Source organism: Anarrhichthys ocellatus, unplaced genomic scaffold (genome assembly GCF_004355925.1).
Source record: "Anarrhichthys ocellatus isolate YVR2014 unplaced genomic scaffold, GSC_Weel_1.0 scaffold60, whole genome shotgun sequence".
NCBI classification, from domain to species: domain Eukaryota; kingdom Metazoa; phylum Chordata; class Actinopteri; order Perciformes; family Anarhichadidae; genus Anarrhichthys; species Anarrhichthys ocellatus.
In genome coordinates this window covers 1,473,304-1,493,968 of record NW_022280090.1, presented here as the reverse complement: position 1 = coordinate 1,493,968, position 20,665 = coordinate 1,473,304, and the positions used below count along the sequence as shown (strand labels likewise).

General features: G+C 45.8%; 1 protein-coding gene across 4 annotated transcripts in view; it reads right to left on the bottom strand.

Moving 5' to 3' along the window:
* Positions 1 to 20,665, bottom strand: part of ephb2b (eph receptor B2b) — a 113,537-nt gene that overhangs the window by 66,507 nt on the left and 26,365 nt on the right. For all 4 annotated transcript variants that reach the window (XM_031871759.1, XM_031871758.1, XM_031871760.1 and 1 more), the window contains exon 2: positions 3,613 to 3,692. In XM_031871759.1, coding sequence (XP_031727619.1) covers positions 3,613 to 3,692 — 80 coding nt within the window. The remainder of the gene's footprint in view (positions 1 to 3,612; positions 3,693 to 20,665) is intronic.

Here is a 20,665-nt window from a genome sequence, read left to right as displayed (position 1 = left end):
CACACACACACACACACACACACACACACACACACACACACACACACACTTAAGTAGAACTGTCTGTTGCAGTCAGCTCCAATTACCACTGTCCACTACTAATGCACAACATGTGAAACTCGAAGAACAATTCAATACTTTACCCCCCCATTCCACAAAGTTCCATATGGATTATGTTTGTGTGTTTCTTTGCGTTTAATTGTGAATCAATGTCACGGTCACAAATTAGTGGTCACTTTAAGCCCCAGCGAGTCCAATGCAATGAAATAGGTTCAACAAATGACTTGTAAAGAACAAGAAAGGCTACGTGAACAAATAAGCATGCAGCATGCTGTGGGTCTGCCGCACAACCCCACGCTTACACGTAAACAACCTCAATCTTATTCCAGAGGAATTTAAACACAATATGCAGTAACTTCGTTCCATCACGAGGAAGTGATTTGCAGTGTTTTTGCCTTCCTGCAGAACTTCTTCTGCATGGCGTGTCCCCAAGTGACACAAGCTATATCCTGGTACAGCACATTATGACACATCCATAATGATAACACACACCACCTCATTATGTCCGCCGCATATGCAGGAGACCTCGGTTTTTTCCCTGCGCGGTATAGCTCCTTGTGCTCCCCGTGGCTGTGAGTCTATTTCTGCTGTTGTCAGTACTTCAGGTCAGGAGGTCCGACCTGATGTTCACATGTCTCTCAGCTCCACTTGAGAGAGACTCGTTGACCACTTAACCCCCGCTCTAGCTAGCCGGCATGCATTAGAGTGTGCTCCAGTTTCTTTGCAAATATGCCGAGCAGTAGTAGTTTTTTCTCCTCTTAAAACTACTTCTTCAAAGGATTCTGCTGGTCGATGGCTGTAGAACCAGAATGTGAGCTTCTCCACATATCAGCATTGTTATATAATTATTGTGTATGCATGCAAATGGGGTTGAGTCGCCCTGAGACGCACATCTAAATGCTGATCCGACTGCACCGGTTCCCCTGTGTGGGTGGAGTGGGCCATGCGATACGTGAGTTCTCACAACGTTCAGGCAGCAAACTTCCTAAAGCGCCCCGGGTTAAGACTCTGCTTTGGTAAATATTACGTTGCTTGTCTGTGTTGTCGGCTGTGCTATCGAGAGTAATGAAGACGTCTTGCTTGTCTGGCTCAGGGACAACGCGAGTCTGGCTGTCATTGCGCATGATTAAAAGGAAGGAACTGCCTCGCAGTACACACGGAGGGTTATACAAGTTGATTTACAGCAGTTTAACTGGATCCCGTCTGAAAAGCTGCTGTAGGAGGTTGATTTTATAGCTGTGCTCTAAGGGGTTCCACTTGCCTGCTTGCCATTGGCAAACACTAATTGGCCACCGATTCTTGTGTTTCTGTAACATAGGGGCAAAAAGCTAAATGTGTACCCCAAAAATCTATAAATTGGGAAGTGTTGGGCATCTTTAAGCTGGGCTGGAAAGGATACTGTTGGGTTTGTTCAGTTACTGTAATAAAGCTTTTATTTTACAGTCCAGTTTCATTATTAATATATAACTGCATAGCATCCCAACAACTCAAAATAACCATATTTCAGCGACCAAAGGCTGATGCCTGGCCGCCCCACTTAAGTTAGTGATGAGACCTGTAGGCGATATTAAAATAATAGAGTGGAATAACACCAACTGCCATAACATTTCTGACTTAATATCACACTGTTACTCGACTGGCCTTCCATCGTGTCTCAAAGTATCGCGTGTCGAGTTAGGATATATTTCATGAAGCTGCACAGAGCAGTGAAAGCCAACTGCTGGTTGGGCGCTCTGCTGGACGTCGCTGATCCACCGGCTAAGCCCACGAAGCCGCGCATATATGTGTGTGTAAGACAATAGCTTCTGTAAAGCACCTCTCGCTGTTCTACCGAGAGGCAGAGCGAGCTCTGTTTCCACACCTGTTGCCCCGGGGCCACCAGGGACCAGCTATCTCCACTCTGCACTTTCTGCCGTGTCGTCGTAAAAAAACTCCAGCGCCCACGCTGATAAGACCCGACCTATACCTGACTAAAGCCGCCGGCTTAGGGACTTGTTTGCATTTCACTGCACCCCAAAGAGAAGGATATATATCGCAACCGCATGTGTTTTTTTCGGAAGGGAGCACGGAAATAAGAAAGTCCTCGAAGATAAGCCTTTCAGTCAAACTAAATGTGAATGTATTTGATTTGGAGGAGGAGGACTACCACACGGAACCAAGATCATCCTTGAAGAGGCCTTCAGTTTGACGTTGAGCGGGGCTTTTTCACTGCACAACAGTGACCTTTCTGGATTCCTGCGTGCATTCAACTGTATTTTGGTCTGAAGTTTCCACTTAGTATTAAATCCGATTATGAAATATGGTTTGAGTGACTGTTTTTGCTGAATCGAAGGTTTTCTGCAGAGATGAAAGGAGGACGTGCTGTAAACTGTCTTTGGAGTCTCTCTGTGTAAATTGGATCCAGAGCTGGCGACAGGGGAGGAAAGCAGGCGTCCTTTAGCTTTGCTATTGATTGTAAGGAATTAGCAGGGAGGAGACAACATGCCCTCAGGTTGGGAGGGATGGGAGTTATTCTAAATTATTGCTGAGCAACTTTCAAGTTGTATCACAGAGCCGTCGGAGGGCAGCTCTATATGCTGCGAGTTTCTGCTTTCTTTTTTTTTTCAGTGCAAAAAAGACAGCATGATGAAGTATAACTCGAACCATCTTTAACGCCGACCACAGAAGCATAAATAATTGAATAAAATCGGTGGCATTTTTTTTTTTTTTTAATGCACCAGCAAATAAGTCTACAACATTTTTTCTCTCTCTCCCTCTTTTGGGCTCGCTCTAAGAAGTCTAACTCTTGTGGTGAGGACAGAAGTGAAGGAGACTGAGACTCTGGTTTTGGCCGACTTTAAGTGGGCCTGGCTTGCATGTGGCGAGGAGGAGCCGATGCCCTGGCACACCGTGTGGAAATACTGTGCATCAAACACCAACGGGGCCCATATAACACACAGCTTCAAGCCTGGCATGTGAACACACGCATTGAGCTTCAGCTTTACGATTGTTCCTTATTACTGTGTTTGTAGTGAAGCAGAAAGTTCACATGAGGTTAAAAATGTACAAAATAGGGATAATTTTTTTGGAGTGAATATTTATATATTTTGGGGTAAAAATGCATGAGCTTTTGTGGAAGTACGGTAATATGCAAAAAGAGAGAAAGTGGTAGTATCGGCAAATTCGACACCAATTTAAAAAAGTGTTCTTCTTCATGTTGAGATCACGTCTGACTTTGCAGTTTGATTTTCCCCCTTCAGTTTTTTTGAGAGGAATAATTGAGCTCAGTCCCCCAGGGACAAGGCCGGCTCATTAGTCGATCTCTGACCTAAGAGTGAGAAAACCAAACCACCGGCTACCAGCAAAAATAAAGTCATCATGGGGGACTGAACACATTTACACATTAGCTGCACTTACATGTGGAACAAAAGAGACGGCCGTCGCACAACTCACCTTTGTCGCGGTGAAAAAAATTCTAAAATGACTCGCAATTATGTTATTACTTAGATAATAATTCAATTAAATCTGCATTATCAGAAGCAGATGGTTGTGAATGTAGAGGCCGTCACTTACGCTGTTGTCGCTGGACCCTGACACGGGGTAGACCGTCCAGCCGAGCTCCGCCGTGGCCGTGGTGGAGTCCATAAGTGTCTCTGTGGGAAGAAGCAGAGAGAGACCGAGGTCAGATCATCCACAACAACAAGACAACATTGCTGCGGAGCCGGTGTTGAACACAAATATTTTGAGCGGCAGAATAAAGGTTTACTTTATGAATTGTCAGAAAAATAGTGCAATGTTTATTGAGCATTCAGTGTACATCTTCACATTTTGTCTGACCAACAGCTGAGGGCTCAAGTTAAAAAAATAATAAATAATAGCTTTTTATGAATATAAGCAGACGGGCTTTTTTTTTTTATTAAAGTTATTTATTATGCAGACATGCTGGTTCAAGCTTCGCCAATGAGACAATTTGCTGTTTTTTTGTTATTTTATATCATTTAAAAACGTTTTAGATTTTTGTACTGTTCTCTCTGGGAAGTTTCAATAGAAATTCCTCAATATGTTATAACCTAAATGATTTTTTTGAAGAAAAAAAAAAGTATTGACATAGCAATCGATGATGAAAAATGATCATTAGCTACACTACACAAAAAGACCCACGGGATACAATTCATATGTTATGGTACGGAAAGATTGCTCATAGTTTCACGAAAAGTCCGCAGAGCTATGCCATCGTCCATATGACTCGTGGGGGAACAACAGGCCGGTGCAGAGGAGGGGCCACCCTGTGATCCACGGATTAGCTGGTGGAAAGAAACACCTCTGGTAATTGGGGTCAAAGAGAATGTGCCTCCTGTCCGTCACGATGAGGCCTCTCCGCGCCACGCATTCCGCCCAGTCCGACCCAAACGTCTGTCATGGGCTTACTGAACCATTCGCGCTGTCACCTTCCTCTCTTCCTCTCTGCTTCTCCCTGTGTGCATCACAGAGGGCAGGTCTAATGAATTTCCCCCCGCTGATGAGGCCCTGTGTCAGTCCCTGTGCTCCGGCGTTGAAGAGCAGCAGATGGAGAGAGCGTTCATCGGGAGGCGTCAGCTGCAACTCCGAAATGCCACGGAGGGATTTAGAAACCCCCCAAACACGGCTCCTAAACTCAGCATAAGTCACAGCCAGCAGAGTCTGCTGAGACATTACCCTCTGCTGTAGGCTCGTCATTAATATTGTGGTATGAACAGAGTGAAGTGGGACAGAGCCCCCTGAAACCAGATAATATGTAAAAGGATTTTTGGAGAAACGTATCACAGGCAGTGAGTGAAGGGAATCAAAGATAGAGGATCTGAAGTTCCGCCTCACAGGATTTTGTTTAACGCTCGCGTGCGTTCGCCGCTCCGTACCAGCTTGAAGGGTATTTTAGAGACTTCCAGTTGTTTCACAAGCCTGGATTTCCTCTGATTTATATTCCAGCAAAAAGCCTCTGCATTTAATTAACAGGCTACACACGCACCCGGTTATTTCGGGGGCCTTCTGCTGACTTCTCCTGCGTCTCATCAGCGCTACACTCGCAGAGCATATAATACTAGATGCCACATCCTTTTCAGTTATCGCCGAGCCCAAATCGTATAATTAGGTAGACGAGGCTGCAGTGGAGCAGCTATTGATAACCTTGTGTGTGACTCAGAGCCGAGCAGCCTGCATGGGCGTTAGGCAGCGAGATGGTAATTATCCTCCATAATGATAACGATAATTAGTGGAGGAGCAAAGTGAGAATAATGAACCCCCTCTGTGGTGGTTTAAGGAGTGTTGTGGGCGACCGGCGACACCCGGCCTTCTTTTTATCTCTTTTGTGCCCGAAGCCGACCTTTTCCTTCTGCCTCTTCCTATCCACCTTCCTACAGTACTTCTCAATAACTCCCCCTTCACTCTTTCTCCTCTTTGACCCCGTGTCCCCTCTTTCTCCTTACGTCTTCTCTCTCCCCCGTATGCTCCGTCTCTCCCCCCCGCTATCAACGGCCCACACGCCGGACAAGCAGTATACCTCACCCCCTGAAAGACGGATCACTTTACTTCCTCCCGCTGTCTCCACTTCGGTCCGGGCGGCCACACCGATTCATTAACTCCCGTGGAGCAGAGCGGCACATATCTCACCGCCGTCGGCCCACCTGCTCGTTCACAGTCCGAACCCCAGAGCACGGCCGCTCAGCGAGACGCGCCCGGCCATTAATCAGTCTGAAGACGGGGACGCGGAGCCGCTCGCCTGATTCCAACCGCATGAATCACTTGCTTCTCGTTTCGTGGGTGTGGATTTTAGTTTTCGCTCATGTGTACGGACACACTGTCCCGACTGCGCTTCCACTACATGCTGTACTGTGTGTGCACAATAGACAATACACTGCATGTTGGTACAGAGGAACAGATGTCCTGTGAGGTTCAACCCGTTACACCAGACACAATAAAGGCTTTGAGGGCTTTCCTCCGGGCTCTGCCCAACGCCGAAAACACACGAGGCGCCATGTTTTCAATTCTTTGTAACGTAGGTCAATAACGTCTCATGAGTCACAGGACTCTGTGTACCGGTTAGCTGCTGGTACTGTCTGGCCGCACTTTGCCGCCAAAAGTTAAACTATCCCCAACTTCAAACGCACTTAGTCGTGGATTACGTTTGCTTTTGACGTATCATGAATCGGTTTAAAATGAGTCTGGAGGTCTGTGTAGAGAGGAGGTCGAAGGGGTGGATGGGTCAAAAGTACTTTTGTTTAACAGTGTTAACTGTGTTTCAAACTATTTCAAACTTTAAGCACGGCAGCTCACCGCAAGCAGCACTTCGCCGCTTCTCTGGTGTGTTTTCGGCTTTTGAGTGGCTAAAAGAACTTTTTGTTTTTGGTGAGCAGCTTTTGCAGCGTCACGAGCGTTCAAGACTTGCTGCATGTAAAATTGATTCAGCATTCGGCCTGCAAATAGTTTCGGGGATTTCGAGGACTTGCAAAAGTTTTGACAAACTTCAGTCTTGATAACATTTTATATTATTTTCACCAAAAAAAATGTGTTTTTGCAAAAGACAGTCAATTAGTAATACATAATAGCAAGTACAAATCATATCCTTTTTATTAACTGATGCAATATCAGCAACGTATTTTATGAGCTGCGCTCTACAAAAGACAACCTATTTACCGGTGATTAGTTTCTTCTTTTGGAAAGACAATCATCGTGGTACCAATATAAAAACATCTTGCAGTTTGCTCACGTGCTATATGAAGTGTGTGTGTGTGTGTGTGTGTGTGTGTGGCGCTGTGTGAACCTGTTTGTACTGTAATGAATTTGCGTGTGACACTCAGGAGGACACATCAAGGGCTCTCAGCTCTGATGACAAACTGCAGCCTCTCAATGTCCAACTTGCAGCAGTGAAGTGTCTGCATTATTGGTGCGGTGCTGGAGAGCGATGCATGAAAGTGTTTTAACTGTTGGAGCTCGTGGGAAAACGGCCTCTGTGCATGGCGCTCAAAGGCAGCAGCAATACTTTACACACAAACAGCTGTCCTAAATATGAAACTCTCAGGTGCAAACCTTCATAGAATTGTTTTGCGGAGAGTTCGGACAACATTACAGTGAGTAATTACAGCTTGTGTGTTGATACCCTGGACCGTGGAGGGGGCTATGAATATGCAATGAGACCTGGGAGTGTAAGGAAAGCCTGCTAGACAGAGAGTGCTTCCTCCAACACTTCCTGAGACTGAGAGAGTTTAGAGCCGATCTGAGAGAGAGCTCTCCAGTGAGAGGCTGTCTGAAGTGACAGGGGGGTCCTACAATAACACTCCTTCTCTAAGAGGGGTCAGTGCTGCATCTCGGCCTTCTGAACGCAACCGCATTCTCGTTGAGGGGAACAAAGAAGGAGCTGTTCACGGGGAAATTTATTTCAACTCAAACAACCGCAGCGAGAGAGAAAATAAACGTTTTTACGCAGACGGACAAAGACTTAAAGGGCTTGAAGTTATCTACAAGCTGTCGTGTTGCGGAATGAATAACTGAGCGAGCATCTCTACCTAATGTGCTCTGGTTCACTGTGTTCATACATTCACTTTCTCTGTCTGCTGGTGGTTATGTCCTTTATTTTTCTGTTTCTGTTGGTTTACGATGGCGACTGACCGGGAAATGAGGGCTGTGACAGATGGCCAATTAGTTAGAGTGAATAGATTTAAGATATATGAGATAAGATAATAAGATTTCTGAAGTGCACTGCCGTGACTAATCCCTTTAACTATACACCTTCCAGCTTGGACACCTTTTTTTCCCGGACAGGGACTTCAACAAGTGCCTGAATCTCAAACAAAGAAACACTTTCTATCACAAGTGTAGAGCTGGTACCTACTTTTATGGAGCCTAATCATATTATTAAATGGCTGATTTGAGACTCTCTTTTTCTCAGCATGAAGAATCCAATTCGACAAATTGCTCTGCAACTTATTGCATCACCGTTGAGGGAAAAATCCCTGCCTGCAAATTACCTTGGCATGGCAGTTCAAACCGGAAACAACGGGAATTAACCAATTCTCTAACAAACTAGCCTGTATATGGGACATGCAGTTTAATGAGTTGACCTCCAAAACAGCTCGCAGGCATGACTTCTTTTTTTTAATCTTTCTCACCAGCGGGACTGTAGCCTCCGCTCTGTATGTAACAAATCCCTCAACATCAACACAAACCACATATGGTGCTTTCCACGCTCGTGATAATGTCAGCTAGCAGGGCTAAAAAGCAGCTAAACGTTGTCCCCATAAAACCCACGCTGGGTCCGTTTAACCGCTGCTGAAGGGTGCATGTGCATTTACTCGCCTTTCACTAAACACCTGAAACCAAAGCATTTGACGGCAAATGTGGGAAGATTGTGGTCCGCATGAGTAACACGAGCAAGCTGTTCTTTGTGCTTGAAGACAGAACCCACGTATGATGGACCCGGCATGGAAATCTGCCCAGATTAAGGGGCAAGGCAATGATATCCCCCTGAGGGAGCCGGTGCAAGTCCAGAGATGTGATTCATAGCTTTAATGACGGACGGGGCTACTGTATGGCCGGCTGGAAAGAATAACATTCTGCTGCATTGAGAGGGAAGAAGTGGATGGAGCCCCCCCGGTCCGGAGGAACTCAGCTCAATTTATCTGTCAACGCAAGCTGGGCCCATTAAGGTGCAGTAGAGCTCCCAGCACTGTCACGGAACAGCATATCCCTGTGTGTTAAATGCATCTTTAATCCCGCTTTTACAATGAAACAGAGGGCTTTGTGGACCATGTGGCACTGGCCCAAACCCAAGAAGCATGGCTTTTTTCTTTGTTCAGAGGCAGGCTGGCTTGCAGCCCCGGGTATCTGGGGCCGCTACCCGGTGTGCCACTGGTGAGACATCACTCTGTCAGGGAGATTTATGTGGTGGTGGGGGGGGTTTACTTGGTTCTGGACTTTGGGCTCCGATGTGGGTGTTTTTCTTCAAAGTCTGCCCCTACCTCATCAGGGCTGCAGAGCGGTGTGCTTTCCAAGGCAAGGAAAGATGAGGTAGGAAGCTGGGTAGGTTGGTTTTGGCAGAGGACGGAGCGGTGTGAAATATGGCCCCGCACACACAAACTAAGTAAAGTCGAGCACTCTCGGAGCACTAACTGTTGACAGAATGATACAGCGCGGCGCTCCCAGGGGCCTGCAGCAGGATATACAACAGTAATCCCTACACAAACGAGCTGTGTTATCAGTCACTGTAACTTAACTTGTCAGCAGGGCCAGGGAGGCAAAAGGGACTAAAACTAATGTAAGAAAGCAAAAAATTCTACTTGACTTACCGTCGCATCAGGGACCCGGATCCGAGTGCACCTAACCCCAAAGTCCGGTTCATTTCAGATGAGTCTAAACACAATGCACCGCACTGAGGCCTAGTTCGTCAATCCGTGCCCTCGGTCCACTCGAAGATGTGGTCTTCAGTGCGGTTCATGCGTACTCGGGTACAATTTGCATCAGGTGGGAACACCAACTGTACCAAAACACGTGGAAGTGGAGTGTGATCTAAAGCAGGTAGCAGTCAATGAGTAGTTTTGACAAGGCCGGCTTTTTTTCCAACACCGCAGGATGTTGAAACAACTGGACTGTTACTGCCTCTAAGTCCATATCTCTAAAGAAGCAGATACTGGATCTGTTGCGGCATTTCCCGACATTTAATGTCTTTGTTCGGAGCTGTTCAATTGCAGCCAACATTAAAACAGGGGCATGACAATGGTGTGGCGGATGCCCTCTCCCATGTAGCTCAGGATGACACCAGCATAGAGTGCTGCAGGAAGGAAATGAGTTATGCAGCCCTGGTGCAGTTCATTTATAGCCTCACGTTAGCTTTTTACTTCTGCCGATTGCGTTCATGCCTCAAAAATGATATAAATCGTGGTGTTTATTCGTGAAGAACGTTTAAGTATCATAAACCTGTGTTCTCCACACAGCTTATTTTCTGCAATAATCCGAAACGGAAGAATCCCATCAGCTTTCACCGAGGGAAGCCAGTGTGATACTTGTGAACGTCCAGAGTTGGCCTACAACCTTTAATTCTCTCTCTCTTTTTTTTAAACATCTTCCCCTTTTTATCACTGATGTTTATGAGCTGCCATTTTCTACAATAGACAAGGATACTTGACCATAAATCCAACGTATTAACTTCCAAGTTATTAACGTCTGCTTAGGTCAGCATCCATGTGCACTCTATGTTTGAGGGTTTTAGAACACACTTCCAGCTATAGTTGGTTTGGGATGTCACGTTATTACCATTGTTTTATCCCTTTTGTCTTTCTTTAAATAAAAGCTGCACACACAAAAAACGGACTAACAGCTGTGTAAAATACTGGTTGCCCCACAAGCTAGCAGGAACACTTCTTTTTTCCACATTCCACTTCTAAATGGAAGGCTGCAAATCCTGTTTCAGTAACTGTCACTGTCTTATCTCACCTGTGATTACAACAGCCCATTGTCACGCCAATCATCCCAAAGTATCGCTTTTCTTTCCACCGAAGCGTGATGTGTTTTTGCCATTAGCAGCACCTGTGGGTGTATCATTAGTGCCGTTTCACCATTAAAATGTAGTTAGTTCTGAGTGACACCATATTTCACAGCAGAGAGACATCAATGTACGCAATAAATTGCGAGCGGGGAACGGTCACCTGGCCAATCACGAGCTGTGTGAAAGAAACCTGGCTACACAGGCTACAGGATTTATAAGCACACTTTCCATATTTCCCCAAGTCCCCGACAACCCACCGAGACCTGTTTAACCGATCGGTACCTTTCAAATTCTGTGGTGGAAAATTCTGTAAAAAAAGAGGGTCCCTCATTTTTATAAGCAGCAGTTGAAGAGTACATGCGCATGACTGAGAGGGGGGGAAAAAAAGAGGCCGCACATATGACATTCATCCGTCCGTCCAATCATTATAAGTGCCGCATGAGCAAGGTGATGTGCGCTGGAAATACCTGCAGCAAAGCTCGTGTACAAATCGCTTTTCATCAGAGTGACAGCTCTTCAGATACCGCTACTAATTCACTTGATGGAAGTAATCATCGCGGGGCCCTCCCACGCCTTGCCTACAAGCCATTAGTTAAAAGTGGATGATTAAATAAATGTACACAGCGAACTCATGAAGCAATCCTTTTATTTCACGGATGTGTGGTCCCCCGACTTCTCTAGAGTCTAGACTGTCCTTCTGATTTTCTTAAGTCTCTTCCTCACACTCGCCCTGATCCTTGATCAGGCATTGTGGGTAATAACAGAGCTACGGGCCCTGTAGGAGCAGTACGACCAGACAAAAAGACAAAAAACCAAAAAGACAAGATGTCCCCGTCCCCCCCAGCTTCAAATACACTTATCTGGCACTGTGGTTGCAAAGGGACTCATTCCCCCTCCTGATTTGTCCTACATGAGACGATGTCTGAGGTAGTCAAGGGAGCAGCTGTCTCCATGGCAACAGTGTTGATTGGCAGCTATGGCAACATTTTTGGGTTAATTGAGGAGGTGGGTGACACCAACTGAGAAGCGTGAGGGAGATACGATGCACACAAAAAGAAGCACTTAGCAGATGAATAAAGTGGAGACTGGTACGAGCTCAACTTTGGCTTGAAAAACAAGTGTGGAGGTGTGGAGGTGTGTGTTTGTGTTGAAGGATTCGCCCTCTTTTTGATATCTCGCCGGACTACATCCTCGCACATTATTTGTGCCAAGTCAAGCGGTTGGAGTCTGACAAACAGATCTGGTTTACGGCCTATTCTACATCCTTTATAAAGAGCCTTTCATCCTCTGCGAGATCCTTTAAAACCCTGCTGTAAATTCCTGCGCAGAGGCCCCCGGGTGCTCGTCATTTTCAAGTTTCGGTGATAAGGTTGAACTGTTGACCTGCGAGCGCCCTGGTCTTCAGAGACATTTAAGAAGCCCACAATGTCCCGACAAATCAGAGAACCGGTCTAATGGAGAAACGTTGAGACGAAAAGAAAGGAAAGGATATTCTACAGCGGCCCTGTGATGCCCCACAGCTGTCGGCTCGACCGAGAATATTCACAAAATAGAAAAGCGTCTCTCTGAAGGATAATGCAGGTAAACAGCATCTTTTAAAGCAAGTAAAACATATTAAAAAATGAAATAAACATCCTTTTTGTATAAACAAAGACTAAATAAGAAGCACTATAGTTCTGCATGACCCACAGTGGCGTTGGTGATATCTAACTGGCAAAGCAGCACATTTAGAAAACACCTTTTCGGTACCTGAGACGTGAAACCAGTCATATAAATCTAGCTGCATTTAATCCATTTAAAGCTCAACTTTCAAGCTCCTCACATTGAACCAGACGTGTATATTTAGCTGTATTGCAGCGTTCAACTTTCAGCCGCTCTACTTGAGAGCCATGAAGACTGTTCAAAGATTTACCAACACCCCGCTGCTGCTAATGACAACTGAAGACCGCAGCGTGTGCTTGACAAATTAGTTTTGCATCTCATCATATATCAAACAAATCTGTCTCAAAAACACTTCACAGTGTTTTCTTTTCTTTTTTCTGCCTCCAATTGAGTTTCTGGGTCGAGTGCTCGGGGGAGGGGGGGAAGAGAGTGAGAAAGGTCCTCAGACTTCCTCGTGTTTAATGATAAATGTGACTCATCTGGAGCTGTAAATGTTTCACGCAGTCTAAATAAATGAGGAGCGTTCTCCTCGCTTTTCGCTCCAAAACTGTGTTTGTCTCCGGCTTAGTTTTGATTACAGAGACACAGCGAGGCAAAACAGCCGTATACTTGTGAAGGAATAATCAGCTGTAATAGAATGTACGGCAACTTCACTGACTGCAGTCAGGAAATATGACACACACACACATCTGTGTATTGGGGACCATGTGTGTGTGACTCTACCTGGAACTTAACGTATTGTACTTAGAGGTATTGATAAACTATATAACTGCCACAGCCACAATAGTGCTTTCCAATGGATGGAAATAATAAAACATAATGTTTGTTTCAATTTGGCCTGAGAATAAATGCATTATGTTGTGTCTGACCAGGTCTGTCAGGGAAGGATTATGAATATTCATTTATTAGTGTGATGATGTGTTGATTTCCTCTGGTGTGGTTGGTTTAAAAGTGACATCATCTTGTTAAAGATTATAAACACAAATGTGGAAAAATATCTCTCTTTCCTTTCACTTTAATTCCCCCGAAAATGGAAATAAAATCAAGAAGTCCATATGTGTTCAAGCATATCTGCAATGTGAGCTGTGCTGCAGGATTTCCCCACCACTGTTGCAATGCATTCTGTGAAATTAAACGCCTCCGCAAAAAGACACCACAAACAAATCAAATGCACGCCGAGCAGAGGAACTTGGCAATAATTCACCCGTGCTGCTTATAAGCCGGTAATGACTAGTTGTGTGTTCCGTCTCCAGGTGCAACACTTCCTGCCTCTGTGTCATGCCAAGGAATGTGAACAGTTATTGATGTGGGTGAGAACATCACGGGGTCGATGCCGCCGATCTGCCAAGAAAGTCACCAGATCGGTTGTTTTCTCTGTCTGGGCTGATATCCCCCACCCACCCACACGCACACACACACACACACACACACACACACAGGCACATCCACTTCGCACCTCTGGCTAGTTAATCAATGGCATGACATACTCTGCAAATATATTTCCTCACTTCCCCGTCGCTTGACTTTAGGCGCAGAGTCATACTTAAGACGAGGGGCCATAAATTAGGCGCGCGCACTAAAAAGCTAAGAGGTAGGTGCTGTACGCGCTTCAGCGACTTGCAATAAAATAGTGCCGTTACGGATGATGCGGTATTATTACGTAGAGAGAGAGGAGGCTAGATGTCGGGGTGTAATAATGTGTATTAATGGGTTTGGTTATGTGTGTTTTACAATGCCTGCAGTCATGTAGGAATGGTGGAAGAGGAGTAATGATTTATTGTCACTTAGCAGTACACTACAGACACCGTGTCTGGCCTCTTCTTTACCTAATTTATCTCTTCTCCTCCCCCCGTTCCGTCTCCCCTGTTTCATCCTTCCCTTTTCCTTTCCTTGGTGTTACCTCTGCTGTGGCTCATTCGTATTGTTTCCTCCCTGCCACCCATTCACATTGTTTTATTACACTGACAAGACTCCCCATTTCCAGCCCTCGCCCCCTGTACTCCCTGACCCGAGGAGGAGGCGAGCGTACCTCCCACCGGCCGTGACCGTTTAACCATCACCACCGCTGTCTGTCGTCCCCACCATGCCTCTCCTGATGGAGACCACACATTTCACGGAGGAGCTTTGGTGGGATTCCAGGCCCGTGAGCTAGCTCCTCTCCTCTCTCTCTGTGGATTTGGAAGAGTTATGGGGGAGAAGGGGGTGTGTGTGGGGGGGGTCATGACCCCCTGGATGTCTATAAAGCAGGGAATGGGAGGCAGTGGAAGGCAGTACCCCGGCCACATGCCTGCCTGGTGCACTGCTGGGACCATTACTGCATCCAATCCCACGGACCAGCAGCAACAACAGGCCTCAGCGTGACCCAAATATCACTTACACTACACGGCCCTGCTGCAATCAACATGCTCTTAATCACCGGCTGCACGGCACAGTGGAGATCATGTGGGGCGATCCTTAAAGCACTTTAAGGACCTTCTCTTAGTCAAACTTACATAAAGCGGGAGATATCGGATACCAGTGGAAGCACAAACAGAGAGAGCTAATGGTTTCATGGTGGTCAGCTGCGAACGAGTGGACGACAGCAACCGAATGAGAGAGGATGGATGGGGGGGAGACTTAAACAAAGACTGTTTATGAGAGGGGGGGACAGCAGACTGGTTTCTATGTCCTGTGTCTGTCCTCACAGGCTTACACCTCAAATCAATGTTTTCTAAGTGTATTTCCAAAGACATTTAAAGTCTTCAGGGACAGAATGAGGTCGTTCAATGACTTGAATTACTGAGAGCACAAACAAAAACACAACGGGACATTTTACGAATGGTTTTGAATTATGATGATCAACTCGCGTCCTTGTTTTACTAAATCACAACACTTTTACAAGCTCATCAATATTTCATAGATAGGGCACTGCAGCAAAAGTGTTCCCTGTGTCTATGAGAAAGTGCCGCGCAATCACAAATCCATATATTTCCTACTGGGAGCAAATACAGATGTGGGGGTGGAAGCAGCTCTCAAAACAACAGAGTTCAATAGAGAGATGCAGGTATGAGTCCTAAAACCTGCAAATGATTTAGCATTTTTTTCTCTTCTCTGCCTGTTTGGCCTTGTCCTCTTACACAGATAACAATGTGCGCCAGGCCAGCTCTGACTAAACTGAAGATTCCAAACGACAAGCATTTCCTCTATTAGGATGCTGTCCTGTGCAACATCAGGCACCACTAGTTGCCTCATGTGGCATCATGTCTGCGGCAGGAAGGTGTAGACCGACTCAGATAAATGTTTGCATTACAACCTGCGAGGTAAGCCAACAGTGTCTGGCTTTAGTTAAGTCCAGAGGCGCTTTGTGGTCCTCTGTGGAATGCAAAGTCCTTCTTTGCTCCAAAGCAACCGGCCCTCCGTCTGTTTGTTTTGTAGCCATTACAGCCACTTAGCTTGACAGAGCACTTTGTTTCCCTTATCTCCTGAGCAGCTAAAAACGTATAAGTGTTCTTCAGCGTCTGTTCAACCTTGGGTTTAACTCCTATCACCGCTGTTTACTCGTGACACAGATCAAAGACCGATTGCTTTTGACTGAGCGCTCGTAAAAAAAACAAAACACAGCAAACGTCTGTCTGCAAAGGACTTTATGGTTTCATTCCAACAGGGGGAAAAGAAACGTCATATTTCAGCACCTTCTGACAGGAGGAAGACATCCAAACAGAGCAGGGTGGAGAGTAATTGCAGGAGATAGTGCAGAGGAGACCAATATTTATCCGTCTGACTGATTCGCCCGGTGCGGCTCAAAGTCGGCACTCGGTAAGCAAAAAACAGACTTGTCGACATAGCGGAGCGACTGCTTGTTGCTACGGCAACCGGGCAGCGGGGTGCTGAGGTGTGATGGACAGCGTGTCGTTAACAATGAGAGATGAGTCCATCCCCCCCCCCCAAGTGGAGATATCGCTGCCCTGTAGGAGCAAGGGGGGAGTCAGAGGAAGCTGGTTATCAGCGGGGGAGATAAACCTGTTGAGACTGTCTCACCATCCAGGTATTCAACGCTCTGGGGTCTGATTTACTTTACAAACACGGCCATCTTTGTTGCATTGCAGTCAACCGCAAAACAAAAGAAACTATAACTAAAATCAGATCTCGTTCTGCAGTTAAAAACCAAATACCAAAAACCTCTTTTTTATTCTTAAAGCATCCTGAACCCCATCTGAAAAGCATGGCTGCATCCGAAATTCCATGCTCCAACAATATGAGAGATCTTTGGTATTAAACCTAAGTACTAATTGTACGTGAAGTTATTCCACAACATTTTTGCAAATAATTAGACACGCATAAAAATCAGTAAACAGTTTTAGGAGCATGCAGAGGGGTGTTTCTTTTAAAAAGTACAAATCTTCAGAGGGGGGCTTGTGTGTCGTTAGGGTCTGAATAGTTTAAGATTCCTTATGTTGTTCATGCTGAATGACTTACTTCAAAGAAACCTATACTCACACAAAACACGAGATTGACAGCGGTGTTTGTGGAGAAACTCAGATCTGTCCAATCGATCAACTCCTCCATTAGTCAACAGAATGGTATCAGTGTTAGTCGACTTGGGGATTTCTTTGGTCGAGGACGCTCAAACTCGACTTCAAAGAATTATGGTTGATGTTTTTGGGTGTACGGAGACAATTAGTGGATCTTGAATCGCGTCTTAATTGCCGTTTGTGTGTGAAAGACCGAGGGACAGGATGTGTGTATGCGTCCGTGTCTTTTCAGTCTGAAAACGTTTTTTTATAAAAGGGAGCTCACAAAGCCTCTGGACTGAAAGGCATCAACAGGTGGCAGAGAGGAACACTGAAGGCGGGGACAAAAGTGAAACGTCCTTGTCTCGGAAACCAAAAGAATGAGTGCAGACGACAGGAACCGATGGGAACAAAATGATAGATAAATAAACAGATAGAGAGAGAGAGAGAAGGAGTGAGCCGGCTGAGGCACAGAGGGATTGATTCACAGGCGCACTGCGCGGTTGGCATGCTAATCAAGCCTGTATGTGGTCGCGGGCAGGGTGAGAAACTGGTGTATGAGGCGGCTTCACAGGCAGTCATTTGCCAGCATTCAGCTCCCATCAATATCAGGACCGATTAATGAGGAGCAGAGGGGAGAGGGAGAGAGGACGGGGGCAACGGCCAGGTGTCGGAGGAGGAGGCACAGAATGGGAATAAAGAGGGCGCGGGCAGTGATCCGCGAGGAATTCCAGCCGAGCGGCAACAAGAGTGGTGGTGGGGGGGGGGGGGGGCTGCTAGTCACGCACTGCAAAAAATGCCTGTTTAAAAAACTTGGTTCTGTTTTCTTTTTTTTAACACGCATCTTATCGGCCCAGATGAGGGAACATCATGTCAAGGAAAAAGATATTTATGGGCCACAATCCTTAAAACAAAAGTTTCAACCTCTTACCATTCCCAGTAAAATTAGCTTTAAACTCCTATCCAAGGTAAGTGCAAGTTTTAACCAGGGGTGGGGGGAGGGGATCAATACAGCATAGTACTGCAATATTTTATCGATACACAGGCCCCAAGTAAAGATATTTTATTGTCCAAACTTTTTCATAATATAAATGTTTTTTTATTGCTTTTTCAGTCCACTTCTTTATGGTGAAGAAATCATTGGTCAAGTCAAGATCATTGGTGAAGTCCAGTGAAAATCAGAAGGAAGTTGGTCAAAACAAACATGGAGTGTTGGTCGGTCTGTCCGCTTGACTAAAAAAATGACTTTGCTTAAATAAAACAGATGTTGACGAACTGCATAATTTGCAGATTAAAAAACTGTAAAATCGCAATATACTGTATGTAATGGCAATACTCTTTATTTTTAAAATTGCAAAAAGATCGTATCGTGACATAAATATCGTGATGATATCGTATCGCGATATCGTATCTCCCCTAGCCTGAACTTTATTAAAAGCAAATGCCTGTAGATAACTAAAGCACCACAGCATGAGGCTTTACCCAGTCCAAGTTCAACTGTCATAACTATACCATAGAAAATGAATATTTTACACATGGCTCGGTCTTTAATGAAAGAAGAGGGACAGGCACTACCTTCGAATGAAACATTATATCTTCTATACTTTCTACTTCAAATATACTATTTCTTCCACGGACATTCATAATCATGCATGTGCAATATATTTGTGACGTTTTCTTTTCAACCCTCCAGTATGCCGTAACATTTATTAACGTGTGTTTTATCTGTGAGTATATTGTCGGCTCTGGACAGGACATAGAACCTCTTATTGGCTCAAATGAGGCGTCTGAGTGCAGCCGCCATTTTGATTAAAAATATATCGACAATGTCTACATGTGAACTGGAGAAGTTGGGGGAAGATCAGCAAATCTGTCAGCTAATTTGAAATAATGCAACAGCCGTCTGTGGGTATTTATTGATGTCTTTTACATTAAATATTTGACTGGGTTGGATCGTCTGGACCTTTTCCAATGTAACAAGACCAGTGGATTACTAATGAGGCTTCAGAGGTGAGTTGCCTCAATTTAGTAATCGGATGTTTGCTTGTTGGTGGTCTGGCAAAGACTCTTTCCAAAGAGACATCGCATGAGGAACCACTTCAAAACAGCAGCTGTCAACATGGAGCAGTCATGCGGGCGGGCCGCTGAAGTGTTAAGGAATGAAAAAATGGTACTTGTTTATAATGTTTCTCAGTATTTTTATCAAATCAAACACTACTACCATCAGAACACATGTTCTACAGGAAGAACAAGGCTTTAGGAGCCAGCATTGGATTACGTGACTCATTAAGGTTTTCTTGCCGCGTGGAAGATACAAAGACATGACGTGGATAAAAGAAGGGGAAGTACGGCTTGATGTGCGTGTGTCTGTGTGGGGCCTTTTAAATGTGTTGGGACGGAAGTTTAAAGGCTAAAATCATGTTTCGCCCTTGAATAGTGCCCCCCCCCCCTCCGGAGGGAAAGGTCCCAGTATGGATGACAAAGGGTCGTGTTCTTTTAGGCATCTACGAGCCCAGAGGTTGTGTTTTATTGCCGGTCGTGCCTGTTGTGCATGTGGGTGGCCGTGCGAGGAGTTATGGGTGGCGTGTGGATACGTGTGTGTGTACACATATGTGTGTGTGTGCATGAGTGAGTGTGTATGTGGGGTTTTAGTGCGTGCGTCCGTGTGCTGACATGATACGTGTGTCTGTATGTGTGTTGGCACAACAGAACGACATTAGCGCGTAGTGTGTGAGAGGGAACTGTGGGCCCAGGAGAGCAGGGATTTCAGGGGGACCACAAAGGGGGGGGGTTAAAACCCCAGAGTGCAGTGACTCGCCAGGTCATGTGACCACTGGTTCTCACAGGGCCACTGGGCAGTTGGAAACAAGAGGGCAGCGTGTTAGGGCCGCATGCCTGTTTCATTGTTTGTGCGGGGTGCCTCACTGCTGAATGCAGACAAATCAATCCTGAAACATCAGCATCAACCCACCGGCACAAACCCCGGACCGGCCGAGGCGGGACAGAGGCGGCACTGTGCCGGAGTGTCTCTGGGAGAGCGCTCCGTCCTCATTTATCTGTCTGTGTACCTCCTCTGTCTCCGGCTGTTGGTCTTTGTCGGTTCCTGTTATCTGTTTCTTGTGACAAAGGACAGTATGTCTCCGTGCTTCTCTCTGTGTGCTCGCTCAACAGTTCTCCAATGTGCTCGGGGGAGAGGTTGTAAATCTGACGACGACTAGAAAGGTACTCCATGTAAAAAATTCCCAACGTACGAGTTGCAGGAACACAAAGTGCTAATTTGATATCCTCGGATTACGTCTCTGGTCCGACGCCCAGCAGGCGCATTCCTTCTCTGACGAAGTGCAAGACGGCAAGAGAGCGGTACATCAAGACGGCATTACAGTATTACCCAGGGTCGCATAAAAACCCGTGTGATTGTGTTACCAAAGGTAAATGTTAACTTAGCAGACTGACTGGGAAAGCACTCAGATTTAAAAGGCCCCGTCCAGGATCGCAGTTGGAGAAGGGAAACACCCGCATATACTTAAGCCTCAGAGCTTGCTCAGTGGATTAGTGTCTTGCTCTATCGGGCGATGAGGTGATAGCTGGTAGATATTAATGTCACTCATCTATCTTGAAGCTACGCGGCCATCAGGGATCCACACCAGGGACGACAAAAGGCCACGTCTCTGACCAAATTGGCTTCCAGAACCGAAGCATGTATTCTGTGGCTTTTGACTACATTTCAGAAGCCACAGAATAATTTGAAAGTCTTGCTCTGAGACCCACTCGGCCCGCCAAACCGGCTGGCGGCGAAGTCTTTTCGCTTTTCCCAATCCACCGCGAGCTAAAGATATCACAGATCGGTCGAGGTAGCCCCCCCTCGGCTCCTGATCGCTCCGACGAGTTCTCTGGGTTGTGCTAGCGGTTATCGCAAGGTCAGCTTTCTACCATCGGCTAAATTAAACAAAAATAAATAGGG